The sequence below is a fragment of the Branchiostoma floridae genome, chromosome 1 (genome assembly GCF_000003815.2).
Source record: "Branchiostoma floridae strain S238N-H82 chromosome 1, Bfl_VNyyK, whole genome shotgun sequence".
NCBI classification, from domain to species: Eukaryota; Metazoa; Chordata; class Leptocardii; order Amphioxiformes; family Branchiostomatidae; genus Branchiostoma; species Branchiostoma floridae.
The window spans coordinates 3,752,871-3,778,014 of NC_049979.1; the positions used below are offsets into that span (position 1 = coordinate 3,752,871).

At 39.4% G+C, this 25,144-nt stretch overlaps 2 protein-coding genes across 2 annotated transcripts in view; one reads left to right on the forward strand and one right to left on the reverse strand.

The window, feature by feature from the left end:
- LOC118424127 (WD repeat and HMG-box DNA-binding protein 1-like) overlaps positions 1-1,496 on the reverse strand; it is a 31,526-nt gene extending 30,030 nt beyond the window's left edge. Inside the window, exons 1-3 of the mRNA XM_035832626.1 lie at positions 1,418-1,496; positions 953-1,064; positions 342-493 (exon numbers count right to left, since the gene is read on the reverse strand). Coding sequence (XP_035688519.1) covers positions 342-493; positions 953-1,064; positions 1,418-1,494 — 341 coding nt within the window. The 5' untranslated portion in view covers positions 1,495-1,496. The remainder of the gene's footprint in view (positions 1-341; positions 494-952; positions 1,065-1,417) is intronic.
- A 2,261-nt stretch (positions 1,497-3,757) lies between these two features.
- Positions 3,758-7,454, forward strand: LOC118429938. The gene is made up of 4 exons (XM_035840589.1): positions 3,758-3,865; positions 4,234-4,331; positions 5,186-5,249; positions 5,654-7,454. Exons 1-4 carry the CDS (start codon positions 3,829-3,831, stop codon positions 7,387-7,389), a joined length of 1,935 nt encoding a protein of 644 aa, XP_035696482.1. The 5' UTR covers positions 3,758-3,828; the 3' UTR covers positions 7,390-7,454.
- Positions 7,455-25,144: the final 17,690 nt, after the last annotated feature.

Genomic DNA, 25,144 nt, shown 5'->3' on the forward strand with positions numbered 1-25,144 from the left:
ACTTTTTATATGCACCTGCAACCACGGTGAACATTTAGTTCTGAGAACAAGTTACATTTTCTCAGACCGTGAAAGGTTGGTACCGAGAAGACAAAGTGAATTACAGTATACATGTATTCACAATAGATTAAAACACACAGATTATAACACGAAATTTAAAGATATTTACTTCACAGAGATATGTGATCTTCAATTTCATGTTCTTCAACATGTTTTCTGAATAAGAAACTAACAGACTACCTGGCACCAGTGGTTCAGATCCCTTAACACTTCTGACAAGCTCAAACCTTGCAGCTCATAGTTATACTTGACAGATAGAGGTACATCTGAGATATACTCACCTGGCACCTGCAGCCAGCAGCTTGCCGGATTCGCTGTACACCAGGTGAGACACAGGTGCAGTAAAGCGGGCCAGGATGCCGTCAGGTGCGCCGTCGGAGAGCATGTGCGCCTGGACCGTGTTGGAGTCCGTCCCCGTCAGCAGACGGTTGTTCTAGTGGGAGGTAGTATTAAAAAAATGACTGATGGATAAAAAGTACATAGCTGGTGTGGTCCACCATGAGTCATTTTTCCTTTTATCTATGAATATCTTGGGTAGTCCCTTCAGCTACAATAACTGGTTTCTAAAGGAAGCCTTACAAAATAATAACAAATCAGTATAACAAAAAAAAATTACAAATCATATGCACTCACAACAATGCAACATAAAGGAGTTTTCATTGAACAAAGAGAACAAAAACCTGAAAGGTAACATTTGCAAGCAGACGCAGACTGTTTCACCACCATTTCTATCTTGAATGCTGATTTAATGAACTTACTGAGACTTATTCTTCAATTGCCCCTTAAATCTTTGGTTGCCCCTAAAATGTCTGGTTGCGGTACTGAAGTAATGGATCCCATCCCCTTTACACAATATATTATAGCCACACATATATTTGCAATATAATCTCACCTTTGCTGCTACAGCATGTATCTTGTCTCCCACAGAGATGGTTTTGGGATCATCATCCTCCAGTCCTTCCCAGACTCTCACATCTCCATCAGTACCACAGGTGATCAGGTACCTAAAACAGGTGTCAATCAATCAATCAATCATTGTCCTTCCAAACTCTCACATCTCCATCCGTACCACAGGTGATCAGATACCTGTCACAGGTGTCAATCAATCAATCAATCATTGTCCCTCCCAGAATCTCACATCTCAATCAGTACCACAGGTGACCAGGTACCTGATCCATTACTAGATGTCAATAAATCAAATGAATCAATCATTCTTTAATGTTACATGTCAAGTTTGTCAACATGCAGTCATTGGTAGTAATCTGATTGAGAAGAATATGATATTTTAAAACGACAGTATGTCTACAACATAACTGACAAGCAAACACTCTCTAAGGTTCCATAATCCGAAACTGACCTCCCCTCCTGCCCGTAGCAGATATCAGTGTGCCCCTCGCTGTGTGCGTACCGTACCGGCTTCCTGGTGGCTGGCATGGCTGGAAGGACAGGACAACGTCACAAATTATTCACCGTCAATCCACAAACATATACAGCGATTCGTAAGTGCCATATTCTTGTCTAGATCTCCAATTCTCTTCTGAAGTCTGCAGTTCGTATACTACTGACGTAGGGTTGTGCCCCCCTCCCCACATAAATATGCGCTATAATTTTAGGTCAAATACGGGCCTTAATTCAGCTCATGTTTTATTTTCTAACAACCAAAATTGTCTTAGTTAATATCGAAAATCTATGTGCACATGACGTACCTGTACCTGTAAGGAAACGGCTGTTACTGTTAGGAAGAGAAACTTCTCGAGACGACAGCGAATCCTGACCAGGCAGCAAAACAAAAATTCTTCACACTTCCCGCCAAATCCGCCGCACCATGTGACCTGGGACGTACCATTCTGTGCCTGGGTACGATATTTTTCATTATCATGCGAAGTTACATATATTTCAATTGTAATGATCTATATCGTAAATTATATTAGATTACTGTAATTTCAGGGTATACAAATATGTTCTCTTTTCTAAGACACTGGGAATAAAAATATGATATGGACGACGCCACTTCCGTTTTCGCTTCATGCATTATTCATCGTAGCCGATGGGAGAACCATGATTCATCACTTTCACTCATGACGCCGATCTGATCGGTAAGGTTCTCACTTGTTCCAACTTTCGGCTGCCAGTTATCTCTTCTTTATCATCTTCTGCGATCAAATGTTTTCATGATGTTTGAAGTTGTAATGTTTAAACTGTTGAAGACGCTTTAGTCAGCTTTAATTGGCTCAGATTCGGCCTAGAGAATCGTGAAAAGGGGAGGTTAAACCAAGGCCGTCCTTGGTTAAACCGGCTGGTTTCTTACCCAGGGTAAGAACAATAAGGAAGTGCTCCCACTGTGACTTGTCCAGCAGTTTGAATGGTGGATTGACCCCCATAAATACATAAACTTATAAACATCCCAGGCTGTCTACCAGCTAGAAACAATGGTCAGAGATAGATTTGCATATTACTGGTCACTCAGTGATTCAAATATCATGCACTGGTTTTCATAGGAACATTATCAAATCATACAGAATGACCCAATGTAAGTAACAAAATTACATAATGCAAGGTTTCAATTAGATAAGATCATGTAATAGTAAGATAGTACTATCTGCAGTTTTTGGAACAACTTTCTTCAAATTTCAAATCAGCCTTGTCAAAATTGTATCAAAGCATCTACTTGCATCTACATTTCGAACTTGAAAATGTCTTCCTTACAACTAATAGCTCTCAAGAGTTGTATGTGTAGAAACATGACTTGTAATACTTGACTTATAGTAAGAGACCAGTATAGACCTATGCTCTGTAGATTAATGCACAAAAAAACTGCCAGCTGATGTCTCACATTGAAGAGCAACCCAGTATTGTCATTACTTCATATTCTGGGTTGAATGTTCTTCAACAAGCTAATTTCTCTATGATGTGTAGTCTTACTTCAATTTCTTATCTGTTGTCTCTTGATTTCAAACATGATTTGAAGAGTAACTTGTACTTTCTCAGCCAGGCCACCACTGATGTTAACTGCACGGGTGCCTGTAGCATACTGAAGACCATAGTTTATATTATCTTTATATAGTTTTACCAGCCGGTAAGGGGAGGATAAGAAGGGACCTCTTGTCGTGGCGAAAAGTTTTCCCTTAGTTTTTGCTCCCAATTTTTCAGCTATCGCTATAGCTACTAGTATGTATAATAATTTTATTTTTCACAAAAAGCCCGTTCTTTGTTGTCTGGCGAATGCCTTCATGATGGTAACGGGCCCGTTTACGTTCCGAAAATGTAAATTGCAGCCCGGCCAGCCTTGTCGTACTCTCCAACATGTCCAAGCAGATGTTCGGTTCCGGATGATGCGTTATATATCATGCTTTTTGAGTGGTTTCGCGCCATCCTGAATTGCGGAAAACCAAAGAGAGTATAACAAACTTCTTTGGGAAACCATATCTTCAAGTTTTCTTCTTTTTTTTTTCTTTTTCTTTAACAGATTGGTGTCCAGACATGTCCCCTATTGGCGTGTCATCATCCCAGGAGAAATATTCCCTGCATCGCCCTTACAGAAGAAATTATGCCCCCCAAATAACCGTCAGTTTTGGGGTGAACATTGCTTTTGACGATGGCAAAGGCACCCCTTTCCACGGAAACATTGAATCGTCCGGAAAGCGATGTTTTGAGAAGCGCATATCCTGATATTCATGCCTTTCATTTCCTAGTTACCATCTAATGATCCATCGTGAGCCGCTTCCCTGACCTGTGGACCATACTACTGACATCCCTGATCTGTATAAGATGGCTGAGGGGACTGACTTCAACTTTGTTGTCAATGGTGATTGATTCCTTTTTTTTTGTATCAATATTCATTGAATGTTTCTTGTATAACTTGTATTACTATTAGTTTGTTATATTTACAATTCCGTCTACATTTGTCAAAAAGCTCAATAAATTGATAAATAAATTGATAAACACACATAAAACAATCTTGTACTGAGGTGAGGGGGCGATCCCTAACACCATTGCGATTATCAGGGATTCTGTCGTCAGCACAATACTGTTGTTTTTTATGTAAGTAATGTGTCCAGGGACACCTGAAAAGCAGACTGTAGCCTGAGTGTGATTTTACCCTGGTAAAATAAATGAATGTCCTAATTTCATGATATCTAAGTAGCTAACCACTCATTTGTCCCACCCATTCAGAAGAAGAAGCTCCGCTCACTCCCAAACTGGAGCTGACTGGGGACACTGAATATGCCGCCTGTGCTGCTAGCAACTCGGCTAAGGAGTTTAGCTTTAAAGTAGGTAACAAAATATATTGTAAGCTTTGCAAAATTCACTTGCACCATAGGAAAAGTACATTAAAAAAATCTACTTGCCCAAAGCAACTTTTTACTGGCCCGAAATTTAAGCGATTTTACTTGCAGCAAGGAAATCCTTTTATTTTTCAGTTAAAAAGAGCACTTTTAAAGCTTGTTACTGGACCAATATGTACCCAAATCTACCCATGGAAAAATAGCAGGCATGGAAAAATTTGCACTGACTCAATTGGGCAAGTATTTGCATTTGACTCTGCTTGGCACTGTCACATGCCCCTAGCAATTGGGCCAATAGACTTCCCTGACACTATATCAGCACAAATCCATCTACAAATACATAATGTACTAATTCTTATATGCCAAGATGAGTTAAATGGCACTTTTGCACATACCAAATGTTGTACCATGCTCTGAGTAACAGTGTCAGATGTATGCCAGCATCATTTTTTTAAGGTATAATGCTAGTTCACCTTTATTCGAGGGGTAACCTATATCCGTCGTTTTTAAAAATGGGGCATTTTGAAATATTGTGTCGATGTACGGTACTTTCAAACTGCAGTATTTTGAAACTATTTCAATTTTAAACCGACAGTCGACTTGATATCCCAAAGTACCCTGTATTTTTTAACAACAAGTATAGGTAACCCCGTTGATGAAGGTGAACTACCATTTAATTGCAATGCAATTTGATGTACCAAGCCTAAAGTCATTTTGTTGTCATTGACAGTGCAAATGACCATGTATGTATTTTCCACAGTGATTGTTCATTTTCTCCTGATGATAAGGTACAAGTTTTGGATGGGAAAGTGACACATGAACTGTTTGTTCCTCTCCAGGCAGCAGGGAAAGACACGCCTTCCACAGCCCAGATACCTGAGGATGGGACAAAGGGCAGCGTGGGTATGTTTGCTGTAGTTAATGTGACAAATGACAGGGCAAGGAACATACAGTTGGCCAGTTGAGACAAATTCCATAGCCATATTCCACTCAGGAATACAGATTATAAGAAGTGAGAAAAGATCATATCAGTACCAACCACTGTTGTAACCACCTGCTCAAATATCCTTCCCCACCCAAATTTCTTAGCATACAAGTATTGACTTCTTGAAGTTCTTATTTATGTATAATACATTGTATTGAGCATTGACACACAGATATATTGAGCTGACATAATTTGTTGTTTACTGTCCTGTCAGTTGGATTCTAAATCTAATCACAATATTTGTGGTTTGTTTTATATATCTTCAAAATCTAGGCATCTTGATTTTTTATCAACTGCGTGATGTATGTCATTATGTTTTCAGAGAAAGTGACGTTTGAGGTGCTGTTTGAAAACTTGAAGCCTTGCGGGAAAAAGAGGTCAATAACAGCACCAGGAAGTCAGCGTATAGTGGATGCACTCCAAGCTGTTCAGGGTTTACAGAAAATCAAGAAGGATCTTCAAAAAGTCTTCCTCGACCCACTACCTGATAGTAAGGTCAAAGGAGAACCAAACATCGGAAGCCCCTGCAGTAGCATCGCAGGGGGTAAGTTTAAAGCTAGGTTCCACAAGAATCTGAAAGATGTTCAAAGCCTTAGTATCTATGATGATGATGGGTTAAAGTCTAGAAAGAGGTCTAGATTTTATGTGAATGTCAGCGAGCAAAGAAGTCGATCCCAGTGGATCACTAAGATGGAGCCGACGAAGTTCCACTTCCGTACTTTGCTTATCGATTGCTTACCCAATGACACACTCCTGTCAGCTCTGCTGAGGGATGGTAGGATTGATAACAGTAAGATGAAGAAGAGCGTACTCTCAGAATGTAGTGATCACAGCGTTCCCATCGTGCAAGCCCTTATGGATGATGCTCATTCCCATCATGATAGCACCTTTGTTAGTGAAGTCATTGATGAACCACAAGTTAGTGAAGACGATTGGCAAGAGTCTCTACGAAAAGTTCAGATTGATTATGGTGTAGACAGGAACCCTACACATAAAGGTAGCATTGGGCCCACTGTGACACAGAGTCCTAGTTATGAAGGGAGAACTGATACCAGTGCCAGCAGTGTCCCCAGTACCAGTGGTTCTACACCGAAAGTCGGGAACCCAGGTTCACAGGAAAACAAGTCTGATGAAAAGATGTATGCTGAGTGGCAGACATTAGCTGCCAAGTTGTTGAAGTTAGACCTCCTACCAAAGGAGTCTGAAATAAAGGAGAAGAAAAGGAGAAAGAAGTTGGATAAGTTTGCAGAACCTTTTGTGCAGGAATACCATAATGTCAATCAGGGGACCACAGTCCTAATGATGAGCAAACTTATCGGCCATTCTGTATCTGTAGGGGTCGTTGTCAAAAATGACCATTGTTATGGAACATGTTTCAGAGTAGGCCCAAAGTTTGTTCTGACAAACAAGCATGTCACAAAGTTGGCAGATTTGTCAAGTGGCAGTTGCAATGATGCTTTTGTGGAATTTAACTATTTGAAGGCATTTCCTAATGAGGAAGACTTTGTCAGATTCATTGTTAAAGATGTCAAGCACAGTCAGGATGACTTAGATTACTGTATTCTGGAACTGGACATTCCTACAGGCCAGTTTCAGCTGGTTCAGGAAAGGTTACCTGGCCTGGAGAGTTTGATCGGGTCCACTAGTGAAGGAAGTACGGTAACAATTATTGGACACCCAGGTGGTCAGCCAAAAAAGCTTGATGTGCGCTGTCCTGTTCTCAATCCTAACAATAACAAGGTCACACATTATCTGAAGATCCACCCAAGTAAAGCACAGGATGTTTACCACCCTGGCAGGACGATATACAAGAGTACATTTGCCCATGGCTCCTCTGGTTCCCCGGGATTTGACCAGTATGGAAACCTTGTGGTCATGCATACCCGTGGCTACCCTTTGCATGCAGGATCCCATAGTGTACTGGAACAGGGCATTAGACTAACTGCCATCCATGGTGACCTTAGGCGTAATAAGCCTGATTTGTTCCGAGCCATATTTCCCCCTGAATGTTGGGATACAGTATGGCCAGGAACAGAGGAGCACATGGATTGCTCATAAGTTTGCTTTTGCATCGTAACAGAGAAGTGGAGGGAGTGATAATTACGAAGGAAGTGACCTTGGAAAGCCAGACTTCGGGCAAATGCTGTTAATCGTTGGCAGCATTATGGTCACTTCCTGGTACCTCAGGGAATATATAGTGTAGAATAAGAGAGTGGACTAGTGGGGGGAAGGGGTCACTGAATGCCTCCACATTTGGTTGATAGCTGGAAGGTCCAAGCATTTCACTGGATTATGCTGCATTACAGGGAAAGATAAGAATGATGGATTTCCTTCAAATAAATTTGCTATAATTGTGCCAAAAATGAAGTTTGCTATTAGAATTTAGATGGATTGTGTGGGTGCAAGTCAGAGAGATTGAAGAAAGACCATGAGGAAAAAAAAACAAGGAAAGGTCAAAAAAAGATAAAATAATTGTAGAATAGAAAATATTTGAGAACCAGAAATATGGGTACAAACGTTGTCAAGAATATTGGTTGCCTTAAGTTAATTGTAACTCATTGCTATGTAGAGCACCTTCTTATGTATAACATATTAAACAGTTCCATTTTTATTTATTTATTTCATGTCTTTGCAAATGTGACAATACATCACCCTGACTCTCAAGGCAGCATAGCTCATAATATAATAATATAGTAATATTAGAGAGTCAACAGATAATGACAGACAGGATACATAGGTAATGGCAAATTATGCATCACTAGTTTGAGTGCAATTTAACTACCTACTATCAGTCTTACAATCCATATTGGATATTGTTAAGGACCTAGACTACATGCAAAGATACATTATATACACAAGATGAAATAGTTTTTGAACCAGTTCCTTCCGAGCTCGTAGAAATATGACCATTTATGTCCAAAAAAGATGTCACAGAGGCCACAAACTACCTCAAAAAAGTTATTTCGATAGCAAAGGCATTTTACTGCAATGTATGAGTAAGACATCATGTTATTGTTATTGCTTTTCAGTCCGAGCTCATATTTTAGAAGGGAAATGTGTAAGCAGGACTATTTAATCCTTTGCCATACTTTTAAATGTCCTTTAATCCATTCAAGTATTCTTAAAATGTGTAAGATAGTTTGAACAAAAATTTAGAACAGAAATATATAGAAGGTATGATTTTGTGGAAAATTTAGTGGGATAATTTAACTGTTTATTTCAGTATATGTATTGAATTCAAGCTTTGTATGTAAATGAGACTTACATTCCAACACACCAGTCTACATATCTATATTTTTATCAAATCAGGTGCAGAAGTCAATAGACAAGAGACCAAAACCTAAGCAGACTAGATGAAATGTGTCATTGTTGATGGAAACATGCATTCTAAAACAGGGACTTTTCTTTGTAATATTGTTGTGTTTTTTGTGACCGTCCCAATAAATTTGTGCTGCAACAAACATCTCTGAATTGTATGTCTACTATAGTACAGAATTACTTTGACTGCAATTGTAAAACACAGGAAATCCTTGTTTTCCACTGCTACCACAAAATAAAACCACTGCAAAAGAAGTTGTTCTAGTCAATACCAGAGTCAATACCAGATATCTAGATATGTCAGCTTATCATTGAAAGAAACATACATTTTGCTTGTATTACCTGTCATGGACACATATATTGTCTCTTGTGACATAGCCCATTTGTACACGATTCATAATTTACTACAACTTTGCCACATATTTTCTAGAAGTTGCATGTATTTAACTACAGATTCACTACAAAAAAAACTGTTGTAAATGTAACCCTTATGCATTTTATCAATAAATAAATGTATTGTGTGGTTTTACTTTCTTCAAGACTTTGTCTTTTCTTATTGTGTCTTTATCCAATATCTTAAACCACCAAAGCTCATGTTACCCAGGTACATGAACATCCTATAAACACAACAGAATATGTCTTCATACGTAAAAGAAAGGAGAATGGTGAGGATGTGTACTTGTAACATGATATCATCAGAACGGCATTTCCTTGGGTGGAGATGTTATTCTGCCCTTATGTTACAAAGCAGGGATGTCACTCCCATGTCATCATTAAAAGCCGTTGAAAATTCATCACTTTCGGAGAACAAAATTCTCTAGGGTGGTCCTGTCCTTGGTCCTGTCCTGTCTTCAAGCGTATTTACTGCTCATGGAGCTTCTGCAGGAACTAGGTTTACAAATTTCGCAACACAAACTAGTTCTTCCTTCGCAATGCATTATTTTTCTGGGAGTTGAAATTGACAGTCGCAGCAAAACTGTGTCACTCCCGTCTGCTAAGCTTCCCGAATTTCGATCCTTACTGGCCGAATTATTGCATAAAACTCGCGCCACTAAGCGGCAACTGCAGCATCTTCCAGGGAAGCTAAATTGGGCATGTCGGGTTGTCTACGGCGGGAGAACTTTCTTGTGTAGAATCCTTGACACCCTAAACAAGGGTAATATAGTCTTGCACTTTTGAAAAAAGTCCTCAACAACGGTCAATTCGCACAAACGTATACACATGATCTTGTATTTCGTTTCACCCCTATGCATGCGACTTAGTGACCGAAAAGAGACTATCAATCTTTCCACCATCTATGGAGACGGTTGTCTTGGATGACTGATGAGAAAATGCTCTAAATCTTTAAATAAATAAGGTTCAAGACAGTTCTAGCTTCATTAACTTGTTTTATTGATGTAATCATCTCATACAAATAATTGGCTTTTGCATAGACATTTACAAGTTAAGTTTTATTATTATCTGCAATTGTCCAGTTATATCCTATGTAACGTTAATAGTATTTGCTAGTTCTGTCAGTTCATTCGAGTGGCGCTGAAGAAGAGTTCCACTAGAAACATCCAGAAGAATTATATTCAGCCCTAGAGATTTAATTGCTTTCAACTATTGTTGGGCTTGGAGTCTACACAATCTTCATAAGCAAGCAAGTAATGTTTACATTGTATGTTTTGCAAAACTTATCTTGAAGTCACTCACTACACGTCTGAAAATTGACATAATTTGACTCAGCTGAGCTGACACTGAAGGCTTGCTTCATACAAACATACTGTTTGTAGTAATTTCAGTAATACATGGGAGTTGGTGTCTAATCCATAACCTCACCAGTATTGCAGTTAAGTTGTAGACATAGTGATAAACGCTACTCTGGGCACTATCTTGTGACCTGAATGCAGCAGCACAATTGAGCATTCCTAGCTCCAGTTGAGATCTGCACGCCTGGAGATTATTGTTTACTACTACTCGTCAATTGAGTACGTAGTAAGACACTGTTTTGCAATGATAAAAGACAAAGATAGCTCTTCATATAATATCGTATTACTGGTGATGTAGATCTACTGTTATGAATAGTGTCTAGAAGATTAGTGCCTAATAGATCATCAGCATGATTCTCTAGAGCTATATTAATTGTCCAAGGTTGTTTGATATACATATATGTCAAATGTTTACAAAACCTTTGATTCGGACTTAGCTGAATGGTCTCTTCGGCCATTTCAACAGTTCTCTGATGTTTTTTATGCAACATTCTGCAATTCCCGATCATCAGGATGACAAAAGTAAAAGTTTGTAATCTTCGAATCCGTGTTGAAGTATCCTCCCATCCAGTAGTCTTTGTCATTTTCTCTGAATTTACCTTCCCAGTGCCAAGTCACATCATTTAACTGTACTGACCTTCCCATACTTGTTGATTCCTCGTAGGCTCTCTTACAGCAGTCTGCGAGACGTTTGTCTGACCAGACTGCCGGATCGTAGACAGTTTTCACGACCGGCTGAAATTTGAACAGAACCCCAAGTCTGGTACATCCAGCTTTCGAACTTTGGGCACTGGAATGCGACTTCTTGGACTTGGCGCAGTCACATAGGACCATTTTCCATACCTCACTGGATACATTTAGTTGCTCTTGGGCGACTTTTTTCTCAGGCTTCTTCTTCCGTGGATAGTTGGTTGGTCCCTCCACGTCGGCCCGCCATGTCAGAAGCACCGTGTACACACCCTCGGGAAGGTCATCTCCCGGTAGTTTCACAACTGCGGCCACGATCAAACCCTTGGACTGAGCCTCCAACAGGTAACGGAGATCGTGACAGCCTTTCACATCGTTGTCCTTAATTTTGAATTCGCGATTGTGGTCGAAAGCTCGAGGATATACAAAACAATTTTCCATTATTGACGTGTTGGCGGCCATGGCGAACAGAAGAGCTCCGTTACCAAAACTTCCTCCTCTGGAAGATCCATTAATAGTTCTGTCTATCGTCGCTTCACTATTGATCACTGTTGTAAAAGCCGTGTGCTGAATTGACCATGATCTCTTGTGTATGCAACGGACAGTCCCTTACACACCTGTTTGACGTAGTTGGTCACTAGGCAACATCATGAGTGTGTTGTGAACAGCTAATGGTGTGCTGTGAACGATGAACTTAAGTCATGTGACGCGTAACCTCACCTGACTTCTCTGTGCTCCAAACAATAGTGCACAGTGGCAGACATGTTTTTTTTCTGGCGTAGGTAAATTTATGGACGAAGCAATAAAGTTCTGTACATGGTTGCTCTTACACCATGGCATCCGATTCCCGGGAAGACAAGTTAACCTGTAGATGGACCAGCGAAGGACAGCTGGATATCACGGGGTTTCCTGAGGACATGCCCATATGTCTACAGTACTATCTAAGCTCCATTAAGTCAGAAAAATGGCCACGGGCTTTGCACTTAATCCAGCAGGGTGAAGGGCACTGCTTCCTCAGTGGAACTGGGATCTCGTTTTCACGCGACTACGAGTCGTCCAGCAGTGAGGAAGACGGTCCAAGCAGAGGACGGCTACCGCAAGATGAAGTTGAATTCTTTAAGGGACGAGCCAAGAACAGAGTAAAACGACTTCTGTTCCTTCGCACGGTGGCGACGTGTTTGACAGAACGTAGGAAAACTCACGGCCCCTTCGATGGTGAAAAGCAGTTTCGAGATTACATACACCAAGAAGAAAGATGCACAGACCAAACTACAGAATTAACCGGATGTACAAGTACGCCAAATCATTTGTCTCCAACGCCAAACATTTCTGTCCGCCCTCTTTAACTGTCTAAAGATGTATATTTCTACCTCCATGAAGATGGAGGTACAGTTTTGAGTCTGTATGGCGTATGGGGGTATATGTCAAGAACCTCTGGATGGATTGTGATGGTTTTTGGTATGTGGAGTGACCCCGACAGTAAATGTCAATTTTTAGCCCCCTGGTGGTTGACCTTGGTACAGCAGTAGTAACTTTTTGCATATCTTTGGTCCTGGACGTGGTGTGGTGTTTTAGGTGGAAGATAGGTGTTTGGGCCGTTTTTGTAATTGCATTATCAATGTTATCTCCTGTAAAATATGGAAGGTCAAGTTATGTGTGTGTGTGTGTGTTTGTGTAAAGTTACCATATACCCAATAGGGAAATCAAATTCATTTGCTGGAGTGTTCTTCTTCTTTCTTCTTCTTGCTCTGCCATGAACAAATTAGACCTTAGAACTGAGGATGACATCGGCACTGTAAAGAAACAAGCAGATGTAGGGTGGACAGACACAAAGCAGATGTAGAGTGGCAGCTGTATTAATGCAGAACATTGTCTATGTTGGTATACTTTATGATGTGGGTCAAAGTTTCTTTAAAATGGCCATATTGCATTTATTTTACAAGAATGCACAAAAAAATTAATTTTGTGAAGAACAATTGTGCATGTTTCGTTGTTTGTCATACAGTTTCACAAAACCTGTCTATTATCCAAGTAGTTCAATGAATGACCCCAGTTGCATAGATTATGTTAATGACCTGGTAACAAGTCAAGCAGATTTAGGGTGGCCCGTTTTGTTAAACTCCCACACAATGTTGAGCCTAATGGTATAGTTGTGAAAACAAGCAAAGACCCTTAAACCAAAGCCACATAATTCCTCCTTAGTTGTTATTTGGTATAACTACATGGCACTTTTGACCCAATGAAGAAACAACCACCACATCTCCTTGCTTCAAACAACAATGACCATGCCAGTGCAGATCATCCAAAAAATTGTCATAATTAATAAATGGAGACCTCATACTTTTAACATGTGTACATGACTTATGCATAACTTAAAAAAATCTAGATATTCAATGGAGGTGTGAGGTCTTTGAACTCTTGTTTGCTTTGTTTTAGGCTATGTGCTTTATTTGTATCCCATAAAGGAACATAATGCTTTCTTTGAAACTTCAAACAGCATCAGTTTTCTTAGATGCTGTTTCATTCAGACCAGGAACTGTTAGATCTAACATGCACTGACTTTGTAATTCATGTTGAACAGGATTGGACCGTACCAGTTCTGTTGACACCCTGATGACCCTGCCACCCCCCATCAGACATGTGGACCATTCCAACCTGAGAGGCCTTGATCTGGCCATGGTTGGTAGGAAGGAATGTATAGATGAAGTCGATGATTATGCAGTCTCCACACTGAACTTTACAGTCATACAAGTACAGGCAGCTCTGCGACAAAGGAGCAAAAAGGCACAACAGCAGCATATGAAGGTATTAAGGACAGCAAGAGAGGATACAGAAGTTATGGTGCGCAGTCAGACAATGGAGATAAACAGACTGAAACAGGAGAACGAAGAAGCACAGAAAATCCTCCTGGATCTCAAGATGGAAAACCAGAATTCAAAAGAGACCAACAAGACCTATGAAGCCGACATAGAGAAACTGACAGCAGAGATAACAAAGCTTCCCAACCTTCGTGATGAAGTCAAAAGTCTGAGTGAGAAAGACAAAACCTCACAGAAAGTTCTGTCAGAAAAGAATCTTAAGATCCAGCAGTTGCAGGAGACCAACAAAACCCATGAAGCTGAAATAGAAAAACTGACAGCTGAGAACAAAAAATTGACAAGCCAGCTTCTTAACCTGCAAGCACCAGGTATACATAATGGTCTTAGCATTTAACACTTAGAGGTCAAATCAACTTTTTTTACATAATGGAAAATGCTGAGTGCTATAATTGTTATGCCTACATACTAGTGTCAGTGGTCAACCTGATATGGAGTCTCAGCTGTTGTAATAAGTAATTGTACTTCAACCATGAAGCATGTGTGCATCTGTCTTTCTTTAATTCAGCATTGAACGAAATAGAATCATACATTATGTAATTACAATCAAATTACAAATGTATCTTACACCCGCAAATGTCATGTTATTCCTTTTATCCTCACAGTATTGGTCAACTCGCCAATCAACATTGACACTGTAGCATCTGAGAACAGCATCAGCATCAGCTGGGAAAAGCTACCTGGAGCTGTAGACAGCTACATTGTCAGCATAGAGTCTGCTATTGGTGATAACCGGGCTGCAGCAAGTGTGGATTGTGGAGCCCCATTAATGCACACATTTACTGGTCTGACACCAGGGAAGATGTACACTATCAGTGTGACGACTTTCAGTAGTGGTGAAAAGAGTGGGACAGTGACAAGGGCACAAAGGACACGTAAGTACTATAATATTATGAACTTGGAGTAGACTCAGATGTTAGAATTATAGTCATAACTGCTGGAGATGTTCAATCTGTTATAGGGACAAAGCAGCGTGCGCACAAATCATGATCCAACAGCTATAGAGACTTGCTTGGTAAGGTTAGCATAGTTTAGCATGAGAGACTTAGGGTAGAACTGTAGCTTGAGCCAAAGACACTGCAGTTATAATGTCTATATAGATACTTTTTCAACCTGACATTGGTGTCACCAAGCAAAGTGTACAGTTTACATCCACTGCACAACTTTAATTTTGACACCAGGAACACCATACAACATCAGTGTCACCAAGACGGTTGAAAAAACTCCTTGGTGTCACAGCTGTTAGTGATGAAATCAGAGTGCAGCAAGCGCTTGAGGAACCATTGCACATGTTTATTGCATCTTACATAATAATTAATATTCAATGAAGTAGATTTAAGTCCTGCTGAATAAGATTGCCAGGTCACATTTTGCTTTGTATTCAAGGACACTGATGTATATGAATGACCTTTTATTATTACGAAATACCAACAGGTCCCAGCAGGCCCCGACACCTCAGTGTTATAAACGCTACAGAGGGCAGCATCAGCATCACCTGGGAAGAAGCAGTTGGACACAAAGACGGCTACAGAGTCAGCATCTCCTCTCACAATATTGAACACATGCATGTTGCAATTGTGAATGCCCCAACAGAGTACACCTTTACATATCTGGTACCAGGAACCCTGTACAACATCAGTGTGACAACTGTTAGTGGTGAGAAGGAAAGTGACATCGTTGCAGTGCGTGCAGTGACAAGTAAGTACATGTACTAGGCACACTTATTACTTCAGGAAGGAGGGTCACCTTCTGATAGAGTATTGTAGATAGGGTTGATATGCTGTTTGCAGCTGTATATATATATCTGTTGTCATATGTGTGTATGTGGGTTGATAGTGGTGGGCGAAAGTGTGAGACGGTGACAAGGGCACAAAGGACACGTAAGTACTATAAAATAAAATCATTATGAACTTGGAGTAGATTCAGATATTAGAATTATAGTCATAACTGCTAGAGACGTTTAATCTGTTTTAGGGACACTGCAGTGTGTGTAAATGAAAATTATTGATCTTATAGCCTCAGAGAGTTGGGGTAGAATAGCAGCTTGAGCCAAAGACACTGCAGCTACATTTGCAATCTGACAATGGTCACAGTCACCAAGCAATGTGTACAGGTTGCTTCCGCTGCACAAGTTCAAAACATTGAACACCATACAACATCAGTGTCACAACTGTAAATGGTGAAATGAGTGCAACATAAGGACTTGTAAAATCTTTGCATAAAAGCATCTTACATAATACTACATGAAGTTTAGAATTAAAGTCCTGCTGAATAAGATATGATAGATCACTTTTTGCTTTGCATTCAAGGACACTGATGTATATGAATGACCTTTTATTATTACGAAATACCAACAGGTCCCAGCAGGCCCCGACACCTCAGTGTTATAAACGCTACAGAGGATAGCATCAGCATCACCTGGGAAGAAGCATTTGGACGCAAAGACTGCTACAGTGTCAGCATCTCTTCTCACAATGGTGAACACACGTGCATGCATGTTGAAACTGTGAATGCTGAAACTGTGAATGCCCCAACAGGGAACACCTTTAAACATCTGATACCAGGAACCCTGTACAACATCAGTGTGACGACTGTTAGTGGTGAGGAGAACAGTGACATCATTACAGTGCGCGCAAGGACAAGTAAGTAGACACACTTTAATATGGCCACTTATTACTTCAGGAAGTTCCTGGACATAAATGGAAACAGCAATTAGATACTAATCATGCAAAAGTGAGTAACAGTAACAATACATAATTACATACATCATTTGCCAATTACATTTATGAGGTCATGGAATTTTAGTTAGATATAAATCATGCAAATCAGGAGTCATCTACATAATACATGTCGAGCAAATGCTATGATAACATTCCTTACTAAGATAATGAATTAAAAAAATGTTTTCTTTGGTTGTTGTCTTTGCACATAAAAATCAAAGTAATTTAATAGTTTAGTCTGGCATTATTAAACACCTTTAATAGCTAGTGTACATCACAAACACCATAATTACTTTACATTGACTCTTGTTTGTTAGAACTTGCTTTGAATAACACTGCTACATGTATTTGAATTGAAACATCATAAATGAAGTTAAATAGAATAAAAGCCCTGCTGAAAAAGATATGCTAGGTCACTTTTTACTTTGTATTCAAGGACACTGACGTATATGAATGACCTTTTTTTATTACAAAAATACCAACAGGTCCCAGCAGGCCCCAACACCTCAGGGTTGTAGCCATTAGAGAGAACAGCATCAGCATCGCCTGGGAAGAAGCAGCTGGACACAAAGACGGCTACAGAGTCAGCATCTCTTCTCACAATGGTGAACACATGCATGTTGAAATTGTGAATGCCCCAACAGAGTACACCTTTAAACATCTGATACCAGGAACCCTGTACAACATCAGTGTGACGACTGTTAGTGGTGAGGAGAACAGTGTCATCATTACAGTGTGCGTAAGGACAGGTAAGTGCATGTACTCTAATTACTTCAGGAAGGAGAGTCACCTTCTGATGGAGTATAATTGTAGTTACGGTTGATATGGTGTTTGCAGCTGTATCTCCTGATCTGTTCTGTCATGTGCGTATGTATGGAGTTTAAGGGTTCATAGTGGTGGGGGAAAGAGTGAGACAGTAACAAGGGAACAAAGGACACATATTACTAAGTAGTATACAATCATATCATTATGAACTTGGAGTAGATCCAGAATTATAGTCATGCAGCTAGAGATGTTTAATCTGTTTAAGGGACAATTTGTTTTGTTTGATCTGTGTCTTAGTCTTGACATTATTAAATACCTTTAATACGGCCAGTGCACACCGCAAACACCATAATTATATTTCAGCCATACATAGTATGGTGAAATATATTGTTATATTGCAATCCATACATAGTATGGGATTGCAATATATTGTTTTTTCTCGGTTTCTTCTCCTCCTCCTGTCAAATCTTCAAATTGATTCAACTTTTTCATTTTGGGGCCAAATGAGCTGAAATTTGGCATGGAGGTAGGGATAGCAAATACCCCCAGGCGTTTTTTTCATTTTCTTGATAGAGGCCTTAGAATTTATGATATTTAGGGTTTTTGGTCATTTTTAGACAAAATATGTATATTTTGGGCCCATGTGCCCTGGTATTACAAGCTAATGACCTAAAATTTGGTACAGAGGTGCATTGGACATATGAGCACAGAAAACCATCAACACTTTGTTCATAGATCACTTCAAAAATGAGTTATTTTAGGGTTTTTGGCTATTTTTGACTAAAACTGTATATTTTTGGCTCCTATGCCCTTGCATTAAAACCAAATGACCTGAAATTTGGTATATGGATGCGTTTGACATATGACCACAGAACCCCATCAACGCTTCAATCATTGTTTACTCCAAAAATGAGTTATTTTAGGGTTTTGGGCCATTTTTGACTAAAATGTATATTTCATGCTCCTATGCCCTTGTATAGAAACCAAATGACCTGAAATTTGGTACAGAGGTGCATTGAACATATTCTCACAGGGTCCCATTGACACTTTCTTCATAGATCACTTCAAAAATTAGTTATATGGGGGTTTTCAGTCATTTTTGACTAAAAATGTATATTTTTGGCTTCTATGCCCTTGTATGTAAACCAAATCACCTGAAATTTGGTACAAAGGTAAATTGGACTTATGACAACAGGACCCCATCAACACTTTCTTCATAAAGCACTTATAAAATGAGTTATTTTGGGATTTTTAGCCATTCTAAACTAAAAAATGTATATTTTTGGCTCCTATGCCCTTATATTGAAACCAAATGACCTAAAATTCGGCATGAAGGTGTGTAGGACAAGTGCCCACAGTACTTAATTTTCCCTTTGAGCAAACATTACTTCAAATTGTTGAATTTTGGGATTTTTTCAAAGATGAAGATGGATTGCAATATGCTGTATTTGCTCCTAAGCAAATGTCGGCCTGTCTAGTATTCGTAATGTTTCTTTCTTTCTTTCTTTCTCCTGTCAAATCTTCAAAGTGATTCATCTCCGCCGTTCCTGGACCAAATGACCTGAAATTCGGCACAGGGGTAGAGTGGGCCAATACCTTGATGCGTTTTTCCCATTTTTTTCATATCTGCCTCTAAAATGATTTTATTGAGATTTTTTGGTCATGTTTTGACCAAAACGGTATAATTTCCCCCCTGTACCCTGGTATTACAATTAAATGACCTGAAATTTGGTATAGATAGGCATTAGATACTTGGTAACAAGATTCAAGTAAAATTTTTGACATAAACAACTTTAAAATGATTAATTTTGGCACTTTTCTGAGGGGAAATTTGTTTTCTTTTGGCCTCCTGACGTGACCTTCCGTGACCCCGCACAGAGCCACACCTGTGCGCGTCAGCCGGAGAGTTAATTGAATCAAAGACCTAGCCAATCAGCGAAGAGGGCCAAAGGCTAATTAATATTCATAAACGGGGCCTCATGATCCCGTATAGCAGTGTTCCCGCCAGGGGGAGCGAAGCCCGCCTAAGGCTCTCGCATTTTAGACTATTCAGAAGGCTTTATATTGTATCAGTTCTTAGGGGCATATCTATGATAATCGCAGCAGTCACTTAACTTCTCTTCAGGAGTTTAGCGTAACACTATTTCAGGTCAAACCGTCAAAGGCAACCAAAAACAAACTTTAACGTTACTGAGTTCAACAGTACTTATACATTGTAACTTGTTATCCGAAGTTGAAACGCTAGAAATGGTATTTTCGCTGCGCTGTTAGCTCCGTGCGACTGTTGTTGACGGTCTTATAACTGTATATTTTGCACCCCTGTACCCTGGTATGAGTAGCATTTGGTATAGATAGGCATAAGATAGTTGGTAAAATGATCCAAGTAAAATTTTTGGCATAAAGTACTGTAAAAGGCTTAATTACAGCACTTTTTTTTAGGGGAAATTGGTTTTCTTTCGTTCTCCATGCCATGACCTTTTGGACGTTCACCCCACAGAGCCGACATCTGCACCTGCGTCTAGCCGGCAGGAAGAGTTAATTCAATTAATGGTTCAGCCAATCAGCGAAGAGGAAAGCGAAGGCTAATTAATATTCATAAGCGGGACCACACAATACGTTAACTTGAAGACTCAGGCCGTACAGACTTCTCGCCAGGATTTTTTCAAAGCGTCGGACAGGGGTCCGGGGGCCGCCGAATGTCCCTGGCGGGGTCCAGGGGCAGGGCCACTGTGGGGGGGACCCAGGTGGGCGAAGCCCCCCGGAAGCTCTTGCATTTTAGACTTAGATTGAGAAGGCTTCTTTTATCAGTTTTTTTAGGGCCATATCTACGATAATCGTAGCAGTCACTTACTTCTCTTCAGCAGTTTGACTTTAAAATATTTCGGGTCAAAGCTTCAAAGACAACTAAAACCTCATAAACAACAAACTTTACTTAGCTCAACAGTATACAAAAATATTGTACGGGTTGCCATCCTTAGTTGGAGCGCTTATTTATAGCGCTAGTATCTTCGCTGCGCCGTTAGCTGCCGTGCGACTTTTGTTGACGGTCTGATATCCCTACGTCGCCGCCTCGCTGATATTCCCACGGACATGTTTCAAGAAAAATACCCAGCAAAAAACGCTGTTCTGCGTCAAATTCTATTCTATAAAACATGTGGGACTCAGTGTTACAGTCTAAATATTTTGTAGAAGCACCGCTGTAGGAAAGAAGGTCCAAGCAATGTAAAACATCACGTAGCATTAAGTTCGCTGTCAACTGGCACACAGTACATGACTGTTTGAAACTCTAAGTCTAATCAACAGCCGTGTTTGATTGATAGCCGGCGGTCCTTTGATGAAGTCGGCGAAAGGTGCGTTAGTTAGAAAATCTGCGTTTAGTTTTGATACGTAATTATAAGTTAGACAGTGGCGAGAATGATTATTTTCTCATCAATATTTCTCTTCAGAATTATTCAAATTTAATTGTACATCTAAACAATTGGCTTACCTGTGCAATGTTTATATGAGTAATGATCAGTGTACTGAAATCATGTGTAACGTATGGCTCCTAGTCAATAGATCAGCATTTTCTCCATAGTGACCACCTGTCTATAGTGGCCACATTTCTATCACTGGACTGGAACTTGCGAAAACTGCTGTATTTTCTCCAGAGCAAATGTATGTGTTTCTAGTGCTGTTGTTGTTTGACATAAACTTTGAACATTTAAATTGTAAGTAACTTTAAACTGCCAGAGTTTCAGCCCAATAAAACACTCTCAGCGCCAGGGTATGAACAGACTGACCAGGCAGACGAAAATAAATCCTCGAACAAAGTTCAATCGTATCTTCCGGGTCTGGCAGGAAGTTGTTAAACTAAAATAAGAATAGGCTCGATGGCTGATTGCATACAAAGTAAAACAGTTTAACAGTTTTACAGCTTGAAGAAAACAAACGCTCCTACAGTACCTGCACCTGCTTGATAATTATTAAATCGTATGCCCTACTTGAATAAAAAAAGTTCACTGCAATAATTAATGTACCAACATCACAAGGAGCTTATACTTTTTTAAATTTACACCTAGTTATCGTACTGAAAATTGTTAATGACATTACATGAAGTCATTCAACAATTTTCAGTCATGATGAAAATTTTCTGAATGGAAGGTGTGATTATTGTCATTTTCTGAAAAATAGAAGCAAGCTCTGTTTTTACCTGGAATCAATTCACAATACCAGTCCACTTTGGGGGATAATGTACTGTTAAGAGGATGTTCCATTTTTGCGCAGGGGTGATTTGGAACAGTCCAATGTTGCGTGGGAAGGGGTATGGCTGAAATATGCTGTATTTGCTCTTAAGCAAATGTCGGCCTTTCTAGTTACTTTACATAGTGCTGTGTCCTTTGGACTCTTGTTAGAACTAATGCTTTGAATAACACTGCTACATGTATTTGAATTAAAATATCATAATTAATGTTTCCTAGGTCCAGCCAGGCCTGCGAACGTGAGTATTGAAGATGTGAGACAAACTAGCAATGCATTGACAGTCACCTGGGCAGAAGCAGATGGAGCTGTTCTAATAATGGGGTTGTTCTAATAATGCAAAAATAGTGTGATTATATACTAGTCCCAAGGGACTCATTTCTGAATTCTGCATATCTCAGCAGTTTGTCTCAGCCTCGACCACGCAAGTGGAGAGGATACTCTTCTCAACAGGACCGCAGTACCATTTGTGCCAGTAAGTTCTTTTACAACTTTCAATATAACATTTGAAGGGAATTCCAACTGACAAAGGGGAAAGGGACATGAGACGGCCTTTGAACAGAAAAGCTGTAAGATTGGTATTTTTGATCATGAACTTTTATGGTGACAAAAAATCTTTCATATATCCTCTCTTCCAATTTCCCCTTGAAATTGGCCACAGTACTCAACTATAAATCAATTAATGTTGATGATCCATGATATAGTTGACAATTTATATTATTTTACAGGAGAGAATCCACAGACAGTTTCAAGAAATGATTTACAAGGCTTCCGGTTTGCAGACTGGTAAGTTACAATACAAGAGAAAACTAACCTGTCTTACCTTTAACAGTAACATCAGATTTGTGACTCCCAGATCTCTAATATTAGCCACTCTGAATTGGCACTGAATGGTATAAAACTAACATGTTGATAACTCAAGCATTCATGTTTAACTTTGAAAAAGTATGCTGTACTTTCATACGCAAGAAAATGACAATAGAAAAGTAGTGAATTTCTAAAGAATCAAATGTCATTTTTTTCTCCAGGGGTGAAAGTTGAAGAGTTGGACCCTGCCACAAGAGAGGAACTTGCACTGCTTCTCGACCATGACCTACCTTCTCCCGGCCGCGGTGTCCACAAAAATTGGCGCCACTTTGCCCGCGAGTTCAAAATCGAGGATGAACTCATCAGGAACATGCATGGGCTATGTGATGTATTGATGTACCTGGAAATCCATGTGAATATTACAGTCCCTGAAGTTATTCAGGCTCTGTTAGAGATTAAAAGGTTTGATGCACTGGACAAACTGTGCAAAAATATCATTGAGCAGAGTGAAGCAAACGCTAGCTCAGGGCAATGAAACATAGAGATGGACAAACCAAAAGGGGTGTTGAGGTTTCTGACTTACTCCAGGAGGCTACTGAGCAGGAGAGGACACAGTATTCAGCTGGATTCAGGTACCCTCCTTGTGGTACCAGTCCTGACAACTTACAAACACGTTGGCATCCCTGAATAAGGCTAATGTCGTTTTTAGTTGTTTTCGGTTATTAGTGAGACCCTCAAAACACCAGATTAACACCATATCCTAGTGCTGGAGCTAAAAAATGGCCCATCCCCACAAAGTTTGTACAGGCTCTTGCCATAAGCTGAGTGAGGGAACTCATGTAACTGTTACAGAAAGTAGTAAAACCAATGGCAGACCAAGATTTTAGTCAAGTCCCTATCACCATGGAAACCAGCTCACTAGCATGTCACTGCTGGATCCAGCCCAGTGGGTAACAGTGCATACTAGGGGTGGGTACCGGTACATACGTGGACTGTATACAGTCCAGGTCCAAAGGATCCAGTCCAGGTCCGGACCTGAGCCTGGATCTAATTATCTGTTAACTTCTTATACTCAAAACAATGGTCCATTTCACTAACAAAGGATTATCTGTTTGCTGGAGTATCCTACGTCCAATGGCATTTAAAATCCTATTTTCTAACTGCTTCTGTACAATATAATCAGTAAATTTTCTTTTCTTCAATTGCAAAAGTCAAAAATGGAAGAGAATAAAAGGAAATGGACAGAAAAGAAAAAACTGTGGCAATAAAAACTATTTTTGTTGTAGGTGTCTTGTATTTGTGTTCTATCGGACTATCCTTTCACCTGCCTGTATGTTTGAAGATTGTTTTACGCGATGGATGTTTGTAGGGCATTGCTGTTAACAAGAAAGGTGATCTCTTGTGACGAGTGACCTATCATGAATGTTTCTCATTAATTATACAAATGAGGTCCTCATTTATACAAATGAGGTCCTCATTTGCATAAAAGACATCAGTTGATCTCTTCTACCGAAATACCAATGTGTTAAAAGTATGAAAGTCTTAGCAAAGAAAGCTATTGTAGCATTTTATCATAAATCATGTAAATGAGACCCTAATTTGCATAACTTACATTCACATATTTAACTTAACCTACATGTTGCTACCAAATGTCGCAAGAATGGAATTTTCGTCATTTAACTATAAGAATTTATCATTAATTATGTAAATTAGGAGACAATTTGCATAATTGATGTCTTTTGATATTTCTCTCTTTTCTAGTTACATGTCATGTTTAAGTGCCCTAGTAGTAACAAAATACTGTGGCTTAATAAACTGTGCTTATTAATTATGCAAATTAGCCCTCGGTTTGCATTAATAGCCCTTATTTATGGAAGGCATCTCCGAAGTTATTTTCATATCAAAAATCACGATCTGTCAACCCCTTCCCAAGTTATTCCCTTTCAAAAGGATGGTGCAATTGTACATGCACAGACGAATTGCTGTGAAATTTCAGGAATTTTTGCCAATCGGATATATCCTTAACAATTAGCCTAATATTTCTCTCTTTTTGAGTTACATATGGCAGATTTTTGACATTCTAACATGAAATACAGTGTACTTATAAACTGTCCTCATTAATTATGCAAATTACCCCGATTTTCATGATTAGCATTTAATCATGTAAGGCATTTCTATAGCTTACTATAATATATAGCTACATCCCAAATATCATGAAGATCTGTCAACCCTTTCCTGAGTTATCCACCTTCTAAAGGGATGATGCAACTACACATGCCTGGGGAAAAATTCCCGACATGCCTGTGGAATTTTGGGAATTCTTGTCAATACTATTTGGGTAGCCCCTGAGTCGTCACCAAAAAATAGCCAAACACAACGATGCAAGGAGATTTTCTCAACCTGATTGATATGTTTATATGACTCATGAGTGTTTACTATAGGCTGTAATAGTCCATTCCAAGTAACCATGAGGGTTTTTAGGTGATATTTGTAATAAGTGAATTATTTTGAATAAAAGAATATCTAAGCCACAATAATTGATTTTTTCCCAAAAAAATTGACTAAGAAAGTATTCATCTATTTGAATTCCTTTGAATATTTTAGAAACATTTTGAAAGTAACTGTACAAAAAATATATTTATTTAGAATA

What these genes read in the sequence shown, in the direction of transcription:
- LOC118429938 (XM_035840589.1), top strand. Translation starts at nt 3,829, where the DNA reads ATGGCTGAGGGGACTGACTTCAACTTTGTTGTCAATG. An exon ending in CTTCAACTTTGTTGTCAATG is followed by an intron (nt 3,866 to 4,233) that starts GTGATTGATTCC and finishes CCACCCATTCAG; the next exon opens with AAGAAGAAGCTCCGCTCACT. An exon ending in CTAAGGAGTTTAGCTTTAAA is followed by an intron (nt 4,332 to 5,185) that starts GTAGGTAACAAA and finishes GTTCCTCTCCAG; the next exon opens with GCAGCAGGGAAAGACACGCC.